The sequence below is a fragment of the Taudactylus pleione genome, unplaced genomic scaffold, assembly GCF_031769625.1.
Source record: "Taudactylus pleione unplaced genomic scaffold, aTauple2 ptg000203l, whole genome shotgun sequence".
Lineage (NCBI taxonomy): Eukaryota > Metazoa > Chordata > Amphibia > Anura > Myobatrachidae > Taudactylus > Taudactylus pleione.
Genome location: NW_028284605.1, coordinates 5,221,578 through 5,243,985, shown reverse-complemented (window position 1 = coordinate 5,243,985; position 22,408 = coordinate 5,221,578). Strand labels below are relative to the sequence as shown.

Here is a 22,408-nt window from a genome sequence, read left to right as displayed (position 1 = left end):
TTGTATGCAGCAGTGGACGCCCCTATGCTCGTGTGACCTTTGGAGCTATTAGAATATTTTTCCAGCTGCGATCGCATTAGCGTCCTTCTCTGAGCCAGGCCCTTAGTTTGCTTGTGAAGTGTAAAATCCTCCCTCCCTGCAACAACATAACTACAGAGGCTTCCTACACAGTACAGAACACAGCTGAAATCACGTTCCATTATCTTGAGGCTCAGAAGTCATGCTGATGAGCTCTCACTCATGGACTGATCTGCTACAATGACTATTCTGCGGCATCAGTCACTAGGAAAACATAAAAAAAGACTGTTCAGAAGGGATCTCTATTGCACAGTACTGAGCTAGGAAGACACCCATTTCTTGTCATTCATGTTAGGGTTGGTAAATGGGAATACATCAGTGATCAGTTGGACTGCTATACGAATTAAACAAATGTTTCAATGGCTGGAAAGGCACCACTGACTTATGACCTAATATTAATGTGCTTTTCAGGTGTATATTAATGTGTGAAAAGTGAATTAAAAAAGCAGGCTGGTTTGACCGAGTCCTCAGAGCTGCAACATGACCGCGGTCATTATCTAAAGCTCTGATTGAACTGACCCCTCCCTCCGTGACAAAGCCTGAGGGCGAAACGTACATCGGAGCCACAGTGGTGCATGCGAGAGCGCTAGGCAGGACACCCCTGCACCAATCCCAGGGTATGCTGGATGAACCTGTGTAATAAAGTATTTAATCAGAGGCTGTTAAAAACTTATTTTTCTGCTATATGACTGTCTATAATTGGGCTTAATGCCATCTAATTTGGATAGTGGTTAGTACACTGTGATTGTTGTGTGCTCCATTCTACAGGCCCAGATGCTATAACAAATCATGATATGGACCTTCCTAGAAGGATTAAGAAATGTTTTGAATCACACTGCATTTTGTGAGACTCAGCTAAATCTACTAAAGTGAGAGTTTTTAGAAGTGAGTTTTAGAAGAGATGTTGCCCATAGCAACCAACCAGATTCTACTTAACATTTAACTAACACCTTCTAGAAGAGCTAGAATCTGATTGGTTGCTATGGGCAACATCTCTTCTAAAACTCACTTCTAAAAACTCTCACTTTAGTAAATTTACCCCTCATAGAGAATACTTTACAGACAAACTATGTTTATAGAGGAAATGTATCTATTTCTATATCTGACAATTTCTGGGTATCAATGTTTACAGATTAATCTGCAAGATAACGCAGGTTATTAACAAAGCATGATGGATTCCATATAGCAGATTTGCTGGTTTCAATTAACATGGTTAATTAACACTGTATACTTTGTATCTAACTGCAGTGGAAGTCATCAGAGTAATGCTGGGTACACACATGGCGATATATCGCTTGTCCTATCAACGAGCGATATGTATCGCAAGTGCATTGTGTATGCCTGAAGGACGTTGTTCACAGACATAGGTCAACCCTGCAGCACAGACGATGCCAATATATCTGAAATATTTATCAAGGCTGAAGCATCTGCACACCTGTACGGCCGACCGCCTGTACAATTGCTGCAGGGACCGCCGATATAGACATCTCAACTGGGTGGGCAAATTTAAATGCCTGCCCAAGTTATGATATCAGCCTAGACAAATCGAGCATCCAATTGGTATGTGTAAATCGCTTACCAATTGGCTGTTATGAGGACAGATAGATCCGTTGTCAAAGTGTGTACCCAGCATAAGTCTCTCATCAGCTGTGCTATGCCTTAGAGACAAACAGCTGACAATAGAACTGCAAATATTAACGGCATTTATCTTCCTATCAAGGTAGTTGCCAGTACAAATTTCCCACTCTTTGTTCTCCGTCTTAGGACACACAATGAGCAGCAGAATTTGGAACACAACCTTACACTACCTGACTTGTATTGTTCTCTCCTATTTACAAAAATATAGCCTCTTAAATTATTTGAATGTGGTTAAATGCCTTATGAAATACTAAAGCAATCATTTTAGGAATTACACCTCCTAATTGTGAATTGGTGCATTTTAATTAATTAATCTTGTTATTTATATGAGGTGTGTATTTTTCTTTGGTTATTTTCGCTGTGTGATCCCTCATTACACTTCTTGACTTTTCAGCACGTACTTTCACATATTTGTTGGTTTACTGTGTCATTTTTGTTTTGTAAGTGATATTCTATAGTTACTGCTGTAATAAGTTATGTTTTAGATAAATTTGATAATTTGTGCCCCCTCTGGTTAGTGTTTTCCCGACCCATATGTACCAGCTCTGAAGGACAGCCAGATCAGATGTATAGCCACAATACTGGGGTATGAAATCATACAGCAGCAAGGAAAATGCAAATTGAAATAATGAAGTACAGGAACCTTGGCACAAATATGCATCCTGTATTTATTACCATAAAACGATGAGAAGAACTTAAAAAAAAAATATATAAAAAAACACAACTCACTAATTGAAAACTTAGAAGCCATGGAGAATGTATTGCTGTTTACAGGCACATGTGCATTATAAACTATAATATTTGTACTTGTTTAATGACAGTAACCAGGTCTCATTGCAAACTACAACAAATTTTAATGGTGGTTCTTAAAGCATATCAAACACTTTTCCTCAACAAAATCAAGGTATTAATCCCCAGGGGAAGGTGTTGCAGCATTGTCATGCTCAATACCATTGTCTTTGTAATGCTGCAGCTGCTGCAACAAGGCACTTCAGGAGTTATCACATATTTATACAGCACAAAGGAAATGTAAATAAAGGTCCAAAGTGCCTTATTGAGAAACACGTAATACTGGATGGACTTGAGGTGTATACTCTTAAATATACAGAAATCTGGATTTTCGTGGTTGTAAGTTTGTGTTTGGACATCATCTAGATAGAAACCATATATGGCAAAGCATAGGCCAGCACAGTACACCTAACATTCTATAATAGGGGTGACATGTTTGTACCATAGCTTTAACTGACAGATGTGTTAAGAAATGCAAATTCACAACAATAAATAATGCCCTAATGAGGGACAGAACCATTACCTGTAATGTTCTCTTGGCCATAAACAAAATCTCAATACTCAATACCAAATCTCAGGTATAATCAGCGAACAAAGTGCAAGTACAGTTTACTGCGTGGCTTCAGGAGTGGTGAAACGCAGCGGGTTCTGAACAGGCAGAACATTATAAGGCAGTGGATTTGGCAGCTATCTGTAAAAGTACTAAATACCAGTTCAACTTTTACCCTTATCACATACATTACATAAGAAAACTATTTAAATAGTAATTAAAACTGCAATGCGAGCCAAAACAACGCAGATAACTACTGTACAAGAATGGGGCATAGCATGTGAATGTAGGCAGAATGCTCCCCTCCCCCCCAGTATTGTAAGAAAAGGAATAGTAGTGCATTATTTATATTGGCCTTCAAAAATTAAAAGGAGAGAGGGATCACTCCAAAATATTCCCTTTCACTGATGTGTATGGAGGAATAAGAAATACCATAGCAAGCATGATCATATAAATCTGGAAAATTAGCTTTTTGCCACATTACTAAAAATGGAAGAGAGAGCGCAAAATAGAACACTTGCTATTAGGATAAAGGCACGCTGTTGTACCTACTGTTAATGTAGTGTCCGATAGAGAACCGAGAGAACATTCTTTGTTCTGTAATCCTACTTCCTACAAGGGCATGATCCTAAACATACAACTACTATTATGATGTTACGTGTTCTCAGGCAAAAAAATATTTATTTTTCCCTGTAGCTTTAATAAAAACTGCCCATGATTTCATTCCAATCACTTACCGAATACGATAAAAATTATGCTGCCTTCACCCTCTGATGTGAAGACATAATATACAAATAAGTACAGAGGCTCAGTGAGGCACCTTGCCAAGTATTGCAATAATCCTAACCACCCACAATGGCCGCTGTGTGGTGAAAACGTGCATCTGGTAAGGCTGTATCTGAAATCCACTGTTGTTCAAATCCTTACATTTTCACGCTATGTTGTTAGCAGACAATGGGATCCAGGCGCGCACACACACAAAAATATATAAAAAAAAAAATAAAGGGCACTTAACACAAAAGTAGTTCAAGAGAAAACCAATGGCAAAGCTGCAGTTATGGATTGTAGGAAGTTGCCAAACCAGAAATTGTTCCCAAGAGTGGAGAGATCTGGATCTCTTAGCTGGTGCAACTGGTCCTGGTTATGGTGTGTTCTCAATGCTTGCTGGTGTACAGTGTCTCTTCCTCTGTGTCTGTTTCATCCTGGAACTCATTATTTAGAAGGGATTTCTTAGATCCAGCAGACATCAGACGTATTTCGTCCTCATAGTCATCATTGTTCTGTCGCAGCCGATGAAATCCATCTTTGTGTCTGTTGGACTTGATAGAGCATACGCACCAGATGATGCAGGCTGTGAGTAGCAAGGCTGTCATAGTGGCTCCTGAAAACAAATACATTAATAAATGAAGGTTGCATTTTAACACATACAGAAAACCACCACATGTGCTCCACTGGAATCTTTTATCACCTGCCAGGCAAAATAAATCAATAGGAAACGTTTTTACTATGGCTCACGGAAGGCCGAAGGCCGTGCTTCGTGAACACCAGTAAACTGAAAATCCCAAGCTATAAAATCCTATATCACACTAGGAATTGGTTGTTGCACTAGAAATAATTGCGTTAATATGAATGGTTATGTATAGATCCGCATTTTACAATGTGCCACTATAAAATCAAAATCGTATATCAGTTTCTGTAGAGAGCAGTTCTACCACTACCTGCAAATTGGGCAATTATTTGGCTTGGTTGTGCCAGCCTTTTTAGCGGACCAATCTCCGCGGATGAGTACCTCTGCCTCACTGGCCACTCCTCCACGGGTCTCATCTATTCTCTATAATGCCCTCATTCCCACCACTGCTACAGAGAATATTCTATGCCAAAAAAATGTTGAGGCCTGGGCTTCCATCAATGTCCCCATTAAGGAGAATGATTATATATTGCTCTATTGGTGGTACTTTGTCCCCACCAGGCTCTGTGGCATCTTCTTGGGTGCTTGAAGGAACTGCGATATATTGGGGCCTTTTCTGCATGTCTGGTGGTGCTAGCCCAAACTTCAATCGTACTGAAGAGAAGTTTCTCTTACATCTCAAGTCCTTAGTTTGCAGATCCTGCATGGCCCTAAATATATTCTGCTTCCCTTGCCTATCCCAGATCTTCCCAAACAAGCTCATAAAGTATTCTGACACATAGGATGTCCTGTGACTTGTCTAATAGCGACTTAATGGAAGAACCTCTACTACCTCCAACTATTGTCTCCTAAGATTTCCTTACATAACCAATCTCTTCTTAATCTTTAACTTGGTCTTGTGTGTGTGTGTGGGATATGTTTAGGAAGCCGGCGGCCGCAATCCCGACCGTCGGGGGGGAGACTTAGGTTTTGGGCACCCGGGGGGGAATTAGGGTTAGGCACCCCCACCCCCCGGAAGAGTTAGGGTTAGGCTAGGGGGATGGAGGGTTAGAGTTAGGCAACCCCCTGGGGGTTTAGGCAGCAGGGAAGGGGGGGGATTAGGGTTAGGCACTTGGGGGGGAGGTTTGGGTTAGGCACCCCTAAGGAGGGTTAGGGGGGGGTTTGTTAGGTTAGTTTATACTTACCTTAGGGACGATCAGGATTTCCAGCGCTGTCGGGCTTCCGCTGCCAGGCTCTGCTGTTTTGTCGGGCTGCCGCACCCGGGAATGGAACTGCCGGTCATGCGGCAGCCGGGATCACATACCGAATGCGTGTGGGTTTTATGTGGTCTTACCTTACAGCAATACCATCTGCTCTATTCATACCACCTCCCCGTCTCCATGGTCTACTCCCCATACGCTACCCAGTCCCTTATTTTCCATTCCCACCTTGTACTTGCTTCTATTGATTGCGGTCACAGCTTTCTGTTTACTGTTGGATTTTGTCCTGTATTCTTTAGGCCCCCCCCCATACATCTGAGATGGATCACCGCAATCCAGCGATGTTGGGCCGGAGGAACAAGTTGGATTTCACAGATTTGCCGATCACGATCAAAATATGATCGTGATATGCAAATTTGTGACATTTAACATGTATAATTTCACAGATTCTCCAACGGATTGCGAAACATCTATGGCCGCGGGTCAGCATTTGCCACCGGCGGATCAGTGTTTGCGATCTAATCGCAGGGTCGAGAGACCTGTCTTTAGATGTTTTGGGGCCTTTAGTTGGATTACTGTAACCGACACTATGCTCCTAGCACTATATAATATACAATATATATATTTATAAAGAATCAAGTATAGTGTCATACCTGCAATGGTTACAACCAACTGCCTGGGCAGGCCAAAGATACGGTTATCCATTATAAAGATTATTTCTACAAGGCTAGCTGCATCATGCCGAACATGAACCTGAGGGGAAACAAACACACACAGCAAAGTCACATCATTCTGAATATTTTATACATATGAATCTGTACTCCTCATGCCCAATATAGTAGAAAGTGCAATAGTATGTGACAGCTTGGAATGCCAAGTTGTTTTACAGCTTCCATCACAATCTACTTACAACTTGCCTATGACATGTGTAACTAAAAGGCCAAAAACCTAAACACAATATTACTCAAAAACGAAAAAGCATATAGTGACAAAACCACGTATGTCAAATTTTCCTGTATTCCCTTAAGTACTGAAATATGACAGGTCAAATATAGTTTATTTTCGCTCTTCAAACTCTTCAGGCGATGATCAGATGACTGCAATTTCTTTCAAACAGGAAGTATGTTATACACAAGGGAAAAAATGGTTCAACTGCGATGACCATTTTATCTCATATCTTCAGTGACTATATGAATTTAATCTTATTAGGTTCTCTCTAAAATAAAGGAAGTTGCATTTTAATTAGTTTTTCAAAGTAAGGTACATGCTTCCTATCAGAATTTTACCCCTTCAGTGGCTTTGTTGAAAACAGACTTTTGTTAAATCCTTTTCTGTGGGACATTGTATCTACGGGATATAGAGTTGCGGCAGAGAAGTCAGCACTCCTCCCTCTACTGTATCTATCCCCTAACCAGGAGAACATTAGCTATTTATCAAACTCAACCCCAGTCGGGAAAAAGATGGAGGGAATTAAATTATCCATGAAAAAATTAAGTCAGAAGTTTGAGCACAATTTGCGTGTTTTGGTGCAATATTTTTGCCTCCTTTGTCTAAGCGTGCTGCCGTTTTTCGCACTATCCAATTACAAAAGACGCAAAAACGCATTCGCACGTAAACGGTTCTTGGAGAAATCAGCGAAAAGTACAGGTGAATTTGGGAAATCTGTCTGTAACCTATAATAACCCTAACTGACATTGAAATCAATATAGAAGTGTATTAGTGTCCCTGATAAAAGTATTTGGGGTTCTTGAATTGTGTCACATGGCTGTTATATGCATATTGGCATAAGTGTGGAAAAATTATAAAAAGTATTTTTTGTTGGACCAAATAAATGCTGCAGTTAAAATGGGGGTACATTAAAATGGATGAAAGTATATTTGTGAGTCAATATAAAAAAAAGAAATACACCGGGTGCAGACACCTGCAATGTTTAAAATATATGTCCCATCCATACAGCCCCCCAAAATACCAGGCCCAGAACTTTAATTCCATTTTACACTACTTTTAATTTTTTCACCCCAAAATTGACACGTCATTTTTGGCCAAATTAAAAAAAAAATTTTGCCTAATTTGTCATTAGGGGGGAGTGTCCAAAAGGGTTCTGAACTAAATCCCAACATTTGTAAACAAAAATAGGGATTTTGCACAACTTTTCACCTGCACTGAGATGGTGAACAGTTTGACGATATTTGAAAAAAAGTTTGCACCTGCGAAAATTCTTCGCCAAACCGCAGCTTTTCACGGTTAATTGACTCCGGCCCTAAGTGATGAATAAATAGGGAACTAATACCAGAGAGTGTAAATGGGTGGGCATCCAGCGTCTCTCAATGGAAAAAAAGATTTAAATGCAAGAACAAAAAATAGGATTTTTAGTCAACTTATCGTTGAATTATTTTCTCTTAAGCAGGCTGGGGAACACTGGACAATGGATTGTAGGTTGGGGCTGGAACTGGCACTTAATGACAATGTAGCTTTAAACCCTAAGCTCCTCCCCCCTGCAATCCCAGTACTTCTTTAAAAGAGTTAAGAGAGGAGTACCAGGAACCCCGTGAAACTGTAGAACCACCAAATACATCAGTAGGGAAAAAGGACGGTCAAGAACCCCCCAAAAAAACCTTGCACGACTGAGTGTGAGGGAGGGATCGCAGTGTTCCCCAGCCTGCTTAAGAGAAAAGGATTCAACGGTAAGTTGACTAAAAATCCTATTTTCTCTTGCAGCAAGGCTGGGGAACACTGGAATATGGGATATTCAAAACCACCCTCAAGGGAGGGAATGCTCAGACTGCCTGACCGGAGAACTGTACGTCCAAAGAGGGTGCCGCCGGAGGCAAAACAACCTGAAACGTTACAAAAAAAAGAGCAAACGTGCGGACAGGGGACTAGGTAGACGAAACCAGTGCTGCCTAAGTTCCGCATCACGCTGGAAGGCGCCGACACACAGTCTAGTGGCAGTCACCCCACACTAGAATAGGCTTGAGTAAGTAATGCCCGAGCGGATCCAATGCACAAGGATCTGCTGAGTAGCCGGCCGACTATGTACCCACGTGTCAAAAAAGAAACCGCATAGAACACTGCATTGTACCAAAGATGGCGTTACCAAGGAAATCCACAGAGCTCAGCCCAACTGGCAGAGTCAGGTAATCCTAGTCCCGGGAATTCACCGAAGGAGGACAAACCCTGTGCAAGTACAAGGCCGAAGCAAGTGTCGGCGGGAACGTAAAACCTGTATGGAGCCACCGTACAGTCATCATGGAAGAACAGGAAAAGGTGGCTTGCCAAACCCAAACACTGAACTATGGCAAGGGAAGACAATAGCCCTAGGGAAGACAAGCTTCCAAGTAACTAACCGAAGAGCCATTGACTGCAACGATGACAATGGAGCCTGGGTGAGAGCCGATAAGACCAGATTAAGATTCCCCAGCTCCACCTGCGGATGAAACAGTGGTTAAATACGCAGCACACCATGTAAAAACAGTTTGGACCCTCTGAAGCAGAGCCAAACGCTGCTGGAAAGAAATGGAAAGGGCCAAAGCCTGTATTGTCCCAAAACAAAGCCGTCAACCGGCCTCCAAACCCTCCAGAAGGAAGGCCAAGAAATACGACAGGTGCAACACGTAACGGGTACACCATCAGAGGTAGAGTTTCCAAACCCGGAAGCAAGAGTGAGCTGGACACGGAGTTAGGGCTCGCAGCCTAGTACAGACCACAAGAGAAAAACCTGCAGCTTTCTCCTTCTCAGAAGTACCTACTAAACAAGGAAAGTGTCCTTGTAGGATCGGGCCAAGTCGCAGCAGGTCTGGACGAAGTGGGAGATGCCACCCCAGACCTACCGACCTTGGAAGAATGTCTGCGTACCATGACTAGTGTAGCCAGTCTGGAGTCACCAGTATTACCCTCACTTGGGAAGCCTCAATGCCCCTGGAGACCTGAGGGAACAGTGTGGATGGCGGAAACCAATGCTTTGGAGGAAACATTCCTCAGTACAGTCAAGGCAGCCACTTGTGGAAGCCAGCTGATATCAGTCTCCCATACCAAATTGTGGAGCCTTGCAAACGTGCTGAGAGGTCTTCCTATTGTTTGTAAAGGAATCACACTCAAATGGCAGGAAGACCATTGGTGGGAGAGCCCACTGCCCCTGGAGAAAACTGAGGAAGTCCACTGTCCAATCTTCCCTTACTGGTAATGACCACTGCTGAGAGAGACAAGACAAAGGAACCCCAAGAAAGACCCCAGCCTCATCGCCACATTCTCGTGCATACCGGAGGATGTACATATGCCATCGCCGGGTTGTTTGTCCGACCGACTGCGACCGGCCAGCCAGTGAGGACGGACAGGGCCTTCCAATAGAGCCAACAGGATGGCTTGTAGCTCGAGTCCATCGAATAGTCAAGCCATCGCGGACGGTGGCCCAAGGCCCGAGCCGAAAAGCAAATTCATGGCACCTCAGCCCAGGAGACTCAAAACAGAGGTCACAATGAACCAATACGGAAGGACCAAGGATGGGACCCGAAGGCAAAGAACGGAAACCCACCAGCCATGGAGAGTGACGGGTGCTGTCGGGCAGGACGGGAACTACGAAGAGAGGGATGCCAAGCAACTCTTTCAAGTATGGAGAAATATCCACTGGGACTCCAATGCGTAGAACCTGGACCACTGAGCGGTTCCCAAATGGAGACTGACAACCAAATGTTCCACCAGCTTGACAGACGAGGAGCCAACCGAGCCTTGGACCAAGGTCAGTAAGGTCCATTCCTTGTCCGCTGCAAGAAATATACAGCTGAAGAGGTGTCAGAGACCACCCCCAGAACTGACGGCGCAGACCAGACAACCCGGGAGACCATGCCAAGTCGGAAAATACAGCACTGATCCGAACATATGTGAAAACAAGCGACCAAGAAAGGTCCTCAACTTTGAAGCCGAGGTATCCATCACAAACAGAACCTGAATTGTGATCCATTCTGCACGGCAGCACCAGCCGTATTGTGTTGCAAACACACGGAGCCTGGGCCCGGAATGGACAGGAGACTCAGTCGATTATCCACTGAAGTATAATGACCTGCCCAAAACTACCTCTAGCAAGGATTTGTTTTCCGCAGTGGAACCCTGATCTGAGGGAGCTCATGTCAACTGAACTACCCACCCCCTGGTGCCCAAGGCATGAGGAGACCCAGCGGTCGGAATGAGCATTCTGGCTTTCGAGCCAGGAAGGACATAGAAGCCCCATTTCCGTATCTGGGATGGAACTGAAGCAGCAAGAGGAGTGGAATGATAGCACTGCACAATGTCACCACGTACACAGCTTCCTTGGGAACAGCGGTGTGAAAAAACAATAAACAACGCCGTGGTGGCGGACCTCCGAGATCCCAGATGGAACTCTAGCGAAAGATGCCAAGCACCCAGCTGTCTGACTAAGTCATTCAATGGTCAATGAACCAGAACAACCGCCCTACCAGTCTCAAGCGAACGGGGACGGGGAAAAGAGAGACACACACCACGTTAGGCCGCATGTCAGACTGACCTTCCAAGGACTTACCACCTCAAAGGTGGTGAGAAACCTTGGAAACTCGGACCCCGCGGTTGGGACGGCCACCGGCAGAAAAGTGCTTTTCCGACCGGTGGAGATTATCCAGTTGTGGCTAAAAGAGAACGTCCTTACCAAACAGAAGATAGAGTAAGGAACACAGTGATAATGAATGCGTAGCCAAAAGACTTTCAAACCAACCAGCCGTAGCTGAACCTGGAAGCTACCTGTGCCGTGTCTTGCCTGGCCTTCCACACAGAGCCAGCCGCTAATGACCCACCAATTCAGCAGGGAATCCCAGGGCGAATCCTGTGAAGCCCCTAGATGGATTCATCAGCAAAAGTGACCATATCTCTTGCCACCCAAGTCACGGTTCGCCAGGGCCAGATAACCCTAGAACCAAACAAAACAGACCGGAGACAATCCTCAACAGTCCCACTAAAGAATTCCTACCGGACGCTGAGCCCTGCGCAGGCAGGGCGTGTGGCAATCTAAACAGCTATCGCTGTAACTACCGTGGGAGGTGCTTCCACTTGGACACCCAATGCGCTGGAAGCTAATGTACCAGGACCAGAGCTCTCTGAATCCTGCGTCGCCTAAGTCTTCTTGAGGAGACCGGAGAGATTGCCCAAAGGGAAAGTAGTAATGTTCCCTCACCTATGCGTGTACAGACAGCCACTGCTGGGGACTCCTTATGTAAACCTCCTAGAGAGAATGAATTGAAAAGGACAGGAGGTCCTCAGCCTCTGGGACCAAGCAAGGTCCTGTGCAAAACGTCTAATGGGCGAAGCCTCCAAGACCACCTTCTACCTGCGCCTCGCACAGCATAGGATTCCTGCACCTGCACTAGGAACCTGACTTAATTCATGATGCTGCCCGCTGCAAAGCACAGAGCCAGAGAAGGACAACCTTGGCTGGGAACATAACCCTATAGAGGGAAAGAAGCCTACGCCAGAGATGAGGGAATAACCAAGCCCGAACTTGGTCTCCCTGTGAAGCGTGAATGGCTTTACTAGGGCATACACTGACCTGCTGAGAGCCCCAGCCCACGCAGGTCCGACCCTAGTGGATGCACCAACCCAGGTGCCAGCGCATCACAGGGAACCCTGTGTGTACCTCAGTAGGGGAGGAAAGGACTGCACCAGCCATGATCTCAACCTGCCTGGTCCATAGGCCCTCAGGAGTACAGCAGCCATCCTCTTTGTAGCAAGAGTCTGTCGTTACTGCTGCTGGTATGTGCAGGGGAGGCCAGCAGCTACAGGCTCCGTCCCCCTGATCCATGGCTGCACTCCCTCTCTGCCCCAAGTGCTACTCCCCTGCCTGGGGAAAGCACTTGGTATGCTCTGCCTGAGCTGCCTGTGAGGTGCGCACTTCCGTAATGGAGTCGCCCTCATCCAACCCTGCAAGATGGCGCCACCATCCGGGACACCCCTGCCGCCCAGCACCCTCTAAAATGGTGCGAGCGCGCACTGTCCCCGAGTCCATGCGGTCTCTCAGAGACCAGAGTGCTCCGTGGGGTGTCCCACCGACGCGCTACCCCCCTGCTACAGCTGCATATTGGCAAGCTGTTCCTCAAAGTAAACTCTACCTACACATCCAAAACGTGCCCTACTCCTCAGGCACTTAAAGATGACTGGAATTGTGGGATTGCAGGAAGGAGGAGCTTAGTGTTTAAAGCTACATTGTCATTAAGTGCCAGCTCCAGCCCCAACCTACAATTCCATTGTCCAGTGTTCCCCAGCCTTGCTGCAAGAGAAATTCCAATTTTCTCTTGTGAGAGAGTGCAACAATGAAAAGCAGCCACAATGGAAAGGAGTTGATGAGTATTGAACTTATAGAACTTTTTAAAGTCTCTAAGGGGAAGTTAAAAAAAAAAAAATCGTGAAAAAACCCACCTGTTGCAAGCATCTGCAATAAAAAAAAAAACACCTCACCCCTACTTGCAGACCCCCCCAAAAGTCTATTTCGCTACTTTTTATATTTGTACCCCAACTTTGTACTTTTTTGCCCCCATTTTCAAAGTAATTTTTTTGGGTGTTCCTTAATTTTTTGGTTGGGATTTTTTGACAGTTATCCTTTGGGGGTATGTCCCAAGGGTACAGAGTGGTTTTCCGATGTTTGCACCCCAAAACTCCATTTCTGCACTTTTTTCCGCCTGCTTTCAGAGGCGAATCTTTTCCGCCTATTACACTGCATTGACTTTCCCCCTACGCGAAAAGTCTTTGGAATTGAATACAAAGATAAGTTTCTGCCTGGCGAAATGACGTCATCTGTGATACTTTTCCGCGTCTAATTGAATACGGCCCTAAGACTAATACAAAAATCAGGAAACTGTCTCCCAAATATAAATACAACTTACACATCACAGGAACTGGTCAACTGGATTCCTTCTTTGATATATCTAGCACCCATCACACAGAGCATTTAGCCATGAGGAATCAAACCAAACCATTTCCATCTAAACACAATCGGATTTAAGACATAACAGTCTTTTTTCCTTGACACATCCTTAGAAAGCTGCATACCACCTGGAATAATTAATCTAAACATAGGTTTGGTCAATTAACACTAAACCTTTTGCTAGGGCATATGGGCCTTATTCAGAGGTGGACGCTAATCCCGTCGTAGCCGCGACTTTGTACTCAGTGGTGCAGAAATATTAAAATGCCGGATTTGAACAGACGCCAATCGGCGGCGTCTCTGATCCACTGTTTGTATTATGCTGGCCATACATGGTAAGATTTTCTGTCCAACCATCCAACTAGTTGGTTGGTTGGAATGAAAATCTGGTAACGTATGAAAGCAAATGACAATCAGCAATTTGCTCCCAAATGCAGGAAAATGGACAAAAACTGTTGTTTGTTAAATGTTTGCTCTAAACAGTTTGTTCAAACTTGTCTGAACGACCATTTTAATCTATTTTATGGCATTTAGGAGCAAATTGCTGATCATCAGTTACTCCCATACGTTACCAGATTTTCATTCCAACCAACCAACTAGTTGGATGGTTGGAAAGAAAATCTTAACGTGTATGGCCAGCATTACAGAGAAGCACCTTCGATCACACATTGGATCCTCTGAGAAACCCTATGGTTATTGTATTTGACAACCTTGCAATTTATCTGAGGGTAAGGAGGAAAAGAAACACGCCCTTTAATTTGACTTTTAAACAAAGGAACTTTAGGAAACAGAATCATGTGTCTGACAGTTTGATGTCCAACCCCCACAATGCCATCAATTCCATGTCTTTTGTAGAACTCTTCCTCAAACAATGAAGATTGTTCTGTATGAACTGTCTGCTACCTCACATTTCACCTGAAAGGAAAAGTCAGAGAGATTCCACTCATATCTGGACCAGAGCAGAGCTATGAAGCTTGACCAGCTTTAGCAGTACAGAATTCTAAAATCAACTCCAAAGATGAACCAATTGCTTAACCTTGACATACTTGTCTAATACTCTCCAGTAAGAGATACCTCAGCGCCTGACAGCCGCAAGGCTGTTACTGCAGGGATAAGACGCTCAAAAGAATGAAAGAAAAAAAAAGAATAATAAATGATTAATGCATGGCTGCCATAGGCAGCATCACTAAAAATCACCCTACTCCCAGGGAACCTATAGGAAAATGATGTTCTCCTGGCTAGGGGAAATAAGGGGGAAAGAACTCTGACTTCATTGACAATCTCCTGCACATATCTCTATACCCAATGGTTCTAGTGTTCTGGTATGGATGAAGGAGAAATAATCTATTTGTATGCCTGACACACTAACAGTACACAGAAAAAGGTAGGAGGTGCCAACAAAACATCCACTTCTAAAAGTCATTAGCACAATTTACAAACCCCACCATCAATTTTAAACATGTTGGAATCATTGTGTGGCAGCTTTTACCACTATTGTTTTTCTCTTTGTCCCATACAGGATTAAGTAGGTCCAGCTTGATAGCATCTCTGACACAGGCCAGAGGAGCCTATGGGGTCTATTCAATTAGGAGCAAATTTGTAAAAGGGAGTTTATTTAATAAAACTCACATAAATTGCTCAAATGTGTGCACCTGAGAAATGCGAGATTCAATTAGAAATGTCAATACACTGTACTCTCGGTGAGGGTGTGCGACTTTTCTACAACAAGCAACCTGGGAGAAGTGCAAGAGAAAGTGGGGAAACCACCCTGGACCCCCCAAAAAAATCCACAACAGCAGAACCACATAGAAAGTATGTACAGAGTAGGTTCAGGTGCGCTGTCAGCAGCAGCTGGTAAGAGGATAGTGAGTCCTCTATAATATCACAAAGACAAACAAGATCCAGCGCTGGCTGAAAACATATAAAAAAATAATCTCATATAGACGGTGTTGTCATTAAAGGTATTTTTATTGCGATCTATTTCAACCCAAAATAATATTGTGCAAAAAGGACATATGAATACAAAATTCAAATAATGTTTAAAAACATCCACCTCTAATGTTCCTTATATGGCTTAGTGGATTTAGCACTTCCTCCTATATAGTAAGCAGCAATATTCACCATTAGATGTTATGTCTTTGAGAACCACATAGAAGGCCGTTAGTGGCCATAAAGAGAGTACTGGAGGTTCCTTAATAGGTGTCAAATGGCTGATTTGTGCGCTTTTTAGTAATGATAACAAAATGATAGCAAGCATGTGTTTTACATCAAATTAAAGTCCTTCCAGCATTTTGGGATAGAGAAAATGTCTATATAGCAATGTTTCAGTGTTTTTATATAAGTTTGTAGAGTTGGAAGAAACACTTTGCCTCTCATATCCAATACGTAAACTCCTTTCCCATCATTTAAGCCATTAATAAGCTTTATAGAGAAATTCACCAGATAACAGACATGTATTTATAGGCCAAATTACACTAGTTAAACCTCTCAAGTGGGTGGTTATTCATTGGGAGGGGTGTAACAGATGTTCTGCACTGTCCCCCGACATTTATAACCTTAAAATTACAATTTTCCCTACATTTTCTCCTGCTTAGGGGGGTGCACAAGAAAAACATGAATTTCCTCTGAAACATCAATGTGAGTTTGGAATTGAATTGCAAATGTAATTTGCAGTGTGAGTTCACCATGAAAAACAGCCTGCAGGACCCAGCTTGCACCTAACTGAATTCACCCCTATGTTTATTGGTCTAGCCAGCAAACATTTTGCTCAAATGTGATCCTCAACTCCCCCCCAGACAACTTCCCTGCAAATGTACTTAGTTTGCAGCAGTACATCTAGCTAGATACAATTGCAAGCTGCCAGGTGCATAATAGAGCCAACTAAATAAGAAAATGCTGTTATGACTCTGGAGACAAACATGAATGTGGGTTGGAGTGGTTTGTGTTTCATCCCAGGCTGACCCAAGGAGCAACCTTTAAGCACATGATAAAGTTACCAATAAAGAGAAAGCAATACCTGGGTATGCTGCTGCTGGTATCCCTCTGCGATGGCATTAATGTTATGGAACCCTGGTGCTAGCAGAACATGGAAGTATCCTCCCTCTTTGGTGTAGACTTTTACTCCTTCGTTAAATATAATTGTTGCTTTAGGAACAGGTTTTCCTTTCTCATCCTTTACAATGCCATGTACGCCCTTATGTACCTAGAACCACAAAAGTGTTATGACACAAAAGACACTTTTTATATCGCTAAACACTATATTGTCTAAGATGCCTGCATTACAATACAATCTCCAGGAAACAATGCCGTAAGGCTAGTTGCTTTGTATATCTGCTAATCTATGTTAGCACGTCGCAATATTATTTTAGTTTAGATAGGCTTTGCATTTTAAGTACAAAAAAATGAACAGAAACTGAGAATTCAATTCTGCATATAGAATGAGAAATATTCTATGCAGCTGAGAAAAGAAAGGAAGGAAGAAAGAAAAGAAAGGAAGAAAAGAAAGAAAATGCCATAATATATCAGAAACAACTGACAAGCTAACATCCCTATTACGAGTAGCATGATAGGATATAGAACAGATACATAATACAGAGACCACACACACTCGCCTGCTTAGACTTCTGCAGAAAGCTCAACTGTCAAAGAGAAGAGAAGCAGATCTGGCTGTATTCAGTTCCTATCACTTATTGATGGAAAGGCTAAATCCACCTATACTATTACATGTTCTATTTTCCAATGACTGCCTGCTCTAGTTCCATTTCTCTTCTCCGGTCACCCTTGGATTTTGGTAAATTAACCCATAGCACTAAATAATAAACTAATATAATAAATATCTGAGGCATGTGATTTAGATTTAGCACCAATGAGGCTCATGTAGAGTTGGATGCATTTCCCATAAACAATCAAGCAAACAAAAAACGCAGATATATAGTACACCAGAAGTAGAAAACAAGGAGACATTTTGCCCAGTATGCTGAATGCATCTTAACATGTGTCCAGCTATGAAAGGGTAAAATATGCAGCAAATGTATACCAGGATAGAGCAGTAGCACAGATGTTCCCCTTACATCATTGCATCAGTGGAGCCAGGTCCCGTGTGACTCTGCTTACACCAAGCACCTTTTTGGCGTCTTTTCCCCCCGAAAAAGTGTGTTACTTGTAAACGGATGCAACAAACTGCTTCACCTGACTGCACTGATTAATGTGTGTGACACTTGTATATCTGTGTGTGACTGACTCTGAACTTGTATACATAGTGCCATTATGCAGCGGCCGCGGCTTTTTCTCCAAGCTGCTTCGTATACAGACTTAGTCGCACACAAATATACAAGTGTCACATATCTAATGAATCAGTGCAGTCTCATGAAGCGGTGTGTCACATATCTAATGAATCAGTGCAGTCTCATGAAGCGGTGTGTCACAACTGTTTACTAAGATGCAGTGTCAGTGAACAAGCAAACAAGATGCTCAGCACAAGCTCACTGGCACCAGGCATCTTGCACCGCATGGCGTATTGAGGCTAGTTGTTTGAGGACGCATCTGTAGTGTTCACTCAGCTACAGTAGCGATAAATCACATCTAAAATTGTGTCCTTCAAAATGTAAATATGCCCTCCTCAATGATCAGCACCCTGCACCTAGAGTGAACGCTACATCTGTATATGGGCCGAGTTTATTTTAGAATAAAATAGAAATATATGTCTTTGGTGTACGACAGAACAGTGGCTTGACAGGTAATAGATGCAAAAGTCGCATTTGCTATTAAAAATACAATTAAAATATGAACTCAAAAAAATATTGTACTAATCAAGTTAAAGTAAAAAAAACATCAGTCTTCCCTTTTTAAAAAAAAAGAACAAAGAACAAATTAAATTATGCAAATAGATACTAAAAGCATACTTGTATATTTGTGTGCGACTAAGTCTGTATACAAAGCAGCTTGGAAAAAAAGCCGCGGCCGCTGCCTAATGGCACTATGTATATGGCCGCTGCCTAATGGCACTATGTATATGGCCGCTGCCTAATGGCACTATGTATATGGCCGCTGCCTAATGGCACTATGTATATGGCCGCTGCCTAATGGCACTATGTATATGGCCGCTGCCTAATGGCACTATGTATATGGCCGCTGCCTAATGGCACTATGTATATGGCCGCTGCCTAATGGCACTATGTATATGGCCGCTGCCTAATGGCACTATGTATATGGCCGCTGCCTAATGGCACTATGTATATGGCCGCTGCCTAATGGCACTATGTATATGGCCGCTGCATAATGGCACTATGTATATGGCCGCTGCATAATGGCACTATGTATATGGCCGCTGCATAATGGCACTATGTATATGGCCGCTGCATAATGGCACTATGTATACAAGTTCAGAGTCAGTGGTGGCCAAAATTGTGGACACTTTTTGAAATTTGAATGTTTTTCATCTTAAAATGCTTGGAAAAACTGTTACACTTCATACAGTGCAATGATTCATATATCAAATGAAAGTAAATTTAATGCTGAATTCAACACAATTAACAGAGGTCAAATATTTGCATTACAAGTGAAGTTATGCAGTGAAAACAACACTTAGGGTGAAAATCCCAGTGTACTTATGATGTTACTGTCCTATCAGTATTTCGTTGGGTATCCTTTATTTTTCAAGACAGCAGCACAGCGACGTGGCATTGAGCCAACCAATGTTTGGAGCTCTTCCTTCTTTATTATGTGGTGCCATGAGACAATTATAGCCTCAATTAATTGTCTTTTATTGGATGGACGCCTCAGATGTACCAGTTTTTCCAAACTGAACCACAAATGTTCTATGGGGTTCAGGTCTGGGCTATTTCCTGGCCATCCCAGCACCTGTATGTCATTCTCCGTGAACCACTGTTTGCATATCCGTGCAGTGTGGCAGGGAGCTGAATCCTGCTGGAAAAAATGGGGCATTATCTGGAAAAAGATCCCTGATAGAAGGTAGAAGTTTTGGTTGTAGGATGGTGTCAATGTACTTTCTGCTGTTCAGTGTGCCATCTATGACATAAAGGCGGCCTAAAGCATCTGCTGTCATACATGCCCAGATCATAACACTTGTAGGATTCTTTGTTGTCGCTTGAATAAAATCTGGATGTACCTCTTCCCCGATGCGACGTCTCACATATTTTCTCCCATCACTACCAAATATCGATATCTTAGTTTCGTCACTCCATATCACTTGTTTCCACTGACCTTCTGTCCATGCAATGTGTTCTTTTGCCCACTGTATTCGTTTCTGCAGCTGCTTTTTATTCAGCAATGGCTTTTTTCAGGGAATCCTACCTTTTTAGGCCAACCTCCGTCAGTCTTCTCTGTACCGTTCTCGCACTGACAAAAACACCAGTTGCACTCAGTTCACTGCTAATGGCCGCAGATGACACCCATCTGTCCCTGACGCAAATGAATTCATAATAAACATCCAACCGTAATTGCACTTCAGTAACCAACTTTATTCTGCAAAATTAAACAGCCAAACTGACCTTTCCCACCTTTGAACATGACCTTGCACCTGCTCATAAACGACAGCTCATTGGTCCTCAGAACGACGATTCTGATTGGCTGGTAGTAGCGGTTACTACAATCTGCTTCTTGAATCTCACACATCTGTGCTTCTTAGTCTGACTGAAAGTAGCATAACTTCCCTTGTAATGCAAATGTTTGACCTCTGTTTATTGTGCATTACATTTCCTTTCATTTGATATATGAATCATTGCACTGAAGTTAAACTGTTTTTATAAGCATTCAAAGTTGAAAAACATTCAAATTTCAATAATGTGTAGTATCAGGGGCGGGATCAAGACACAGCAGCAGCGGCTGCTCATCATCGGGAGTGTGTGTCTTTTGCACCAGGGACTGAGCACTCAGGCTGGGAACCCCAATAACAGTTCCTGGCCCCATGGACACCTCAGAATTCAATAGAATGCTGTAAAGCAAATATGGGATTTAAGCACAAGTATCCTAACAATAATGTTGCAAGGTCCCACTTATAGGAGAGTTGAATTACTAGGAATACACTAATAAAATAAAGACGATAAAGTAAATACCTCTATAAAGTGGATCTGTATAGTAAACTACAAGGATTAGTGCTCATTTTTGTGGGAGAACCAACTGCATGAAAATAATCATAGAAATAACTAATTTAAGATTCTGATTTCATTTTCAAACACAGTAATGAGCCTGTGAGATGAAATCTATGAATGCACGGCTTTAGGTTCAGCTCCCCATCCTTACCTCTACCAGCATGGCCAGAAGTGGCTTTTTGTTGTCAGTCCAGAGGGACTTTAGCTGCCCAGCACTGGGGAAGAAGCAGCAACTAGTGTAGACTGTTATCTCTGGGCAGTGACCATGAATTACACTGAAATCCTGTAAAATAAGGGGGAAAAAACCCAAAACACCAGTTATTATTGCCAATCCCAAAAGGCCAGAAAGCACAAAATTAAATAGTTATATATGAAGTATTAACCTTTTCTCTACTAAGCATCTAAGACTCTTCAGTCACAAGGCCAGCAACCTAAGCTTGCAATCACCAGACTTGTATATTACGCTGTGCGGATAAGCCTGACAGGACTAGGTCACCTCTCTCTCCTCAGCTCGCAATCACCTCTGGCAGAATAGACAGACATTGCTCAGATTTGCATTATTAATAGTTCACTCTTCCCTCATCCTACCCCGGTAAAGATGTTGAAGAGTGACAGTTGGAGGAGCATTACCTCTCCCTCAATCGCAAACAGCAATACATTCCACAGCTTTTCAAAACTTTGAATGGCAAAGGATAGTCTGTCCACTTTACTCATTGTAACATCATTAATAACGGTGCTGAAAGTGGTTCAACCAATGTGTAACCGTTACAAAGCATTTGTTATCTGGAAAACTGCAAGCCTATCAGATGAAGGTTTCTTCATTGCAAGAGAGTAATACAATATAGAGGTTCCATCCTAACAAATCTATAATTATAAAATTGTATCCTGATAAAAGAAAAAATGAGGTCATCACATTTGCGTGATGACCTAATTGGCAACAATGTGTATATATCACACTTAACATGCACGGAGCGCGCCCCAGCTCCCACAGCGCACACAGATGAGATGGCGGGACAGAAGAGAAATGGTGGTGGGGGGTTAGTGTAAGCATAACAGTATGGGAGGGGGCAGCTGAGACTACTCCAGACTGGCAGATAGCCACAAGAGTGCATGTGTAGCACGACAGACAGCTTCTCTAGGAAAAGACATGAGAGGAGGTTCAGTGAAGATAAATGATGAAAATAGTTATGGTTGCCAGAGCTCTACAATGACTAGCTAAGGTGTGTCACTGCCTCACTCAGTCCCTCTTTAATCCAACCATACCACCTGTACACATGCAAGTAGTTACCAGTGGAAATGGTCATTTGGCTACCTTACCCTTAACAAGGATTCCCCATAGCTTTTACCTAGGATTCTTATATTTGCTTTACGGTATTACATTTGTGTCACAATCACATCAATGTACAGTGCTGTGTAATGGCAGTGCTTTATAGCTAAAAGTTTGTTAACTATATAAAAAGAGCTTTTTATCCACTCTCTCCTTCCCCTCACACTGTATGAGCCAGCATAAGATTGAGCTGAGTAATCACACACACACACACACACACACACACACACACACACACACACACCCAATTCATGAACCGTTGAAGCACGGTGCAGAAAATTACCTTCATGCTGCCTTGATGCCCTCTCCACTCAGCACCACAGATCACTCCTCCTGAAATATTCTCATCTAGTGGGATAAACAGATTACACTTGTATCACAGTGTCATA

General features: G+C 42.9%; 1 protein-coding gene across 1 annotated transcript in view; it reads right to left on the bottom strand.

Moving 5' to 3' along the window:
* Positions 1–2,359: 2,359 nt before the first annotated feature.
* The window catches only part of CPD (carboxypeptidase D), a 97,267-nt gene continuing 77,218 nt past the window's right edge, over positions 2,360–22,408 (bottom strand). Inside the window, exons 17-21 of the mRNA XM_088477776.1 lie at positions 22,303–22,367; positions 20,844–20,975; positions 16,600–16,785; positions 6,316–6,415; positions 2,360–4,436 (exon numbers count right to left, since the gene is read on the bottom strand). Of these exons, the coding sequence (XP_088333902.1) occupies positions 4,210–4,436; positions 6,316–6,415; positions 16,600–16,785; positions 20,844–20,975; positions 22,303–22,367 (710 nt within the window). The 3' untranslated portion in view covers positions 2,360–4,209. The remainder of the gene's footprint in view (positions 4,437–6,315; positions 6,416–16,599; positions 16,786–20,843; positions 20,976–22,302; positions 22,368–22,408) is intronic.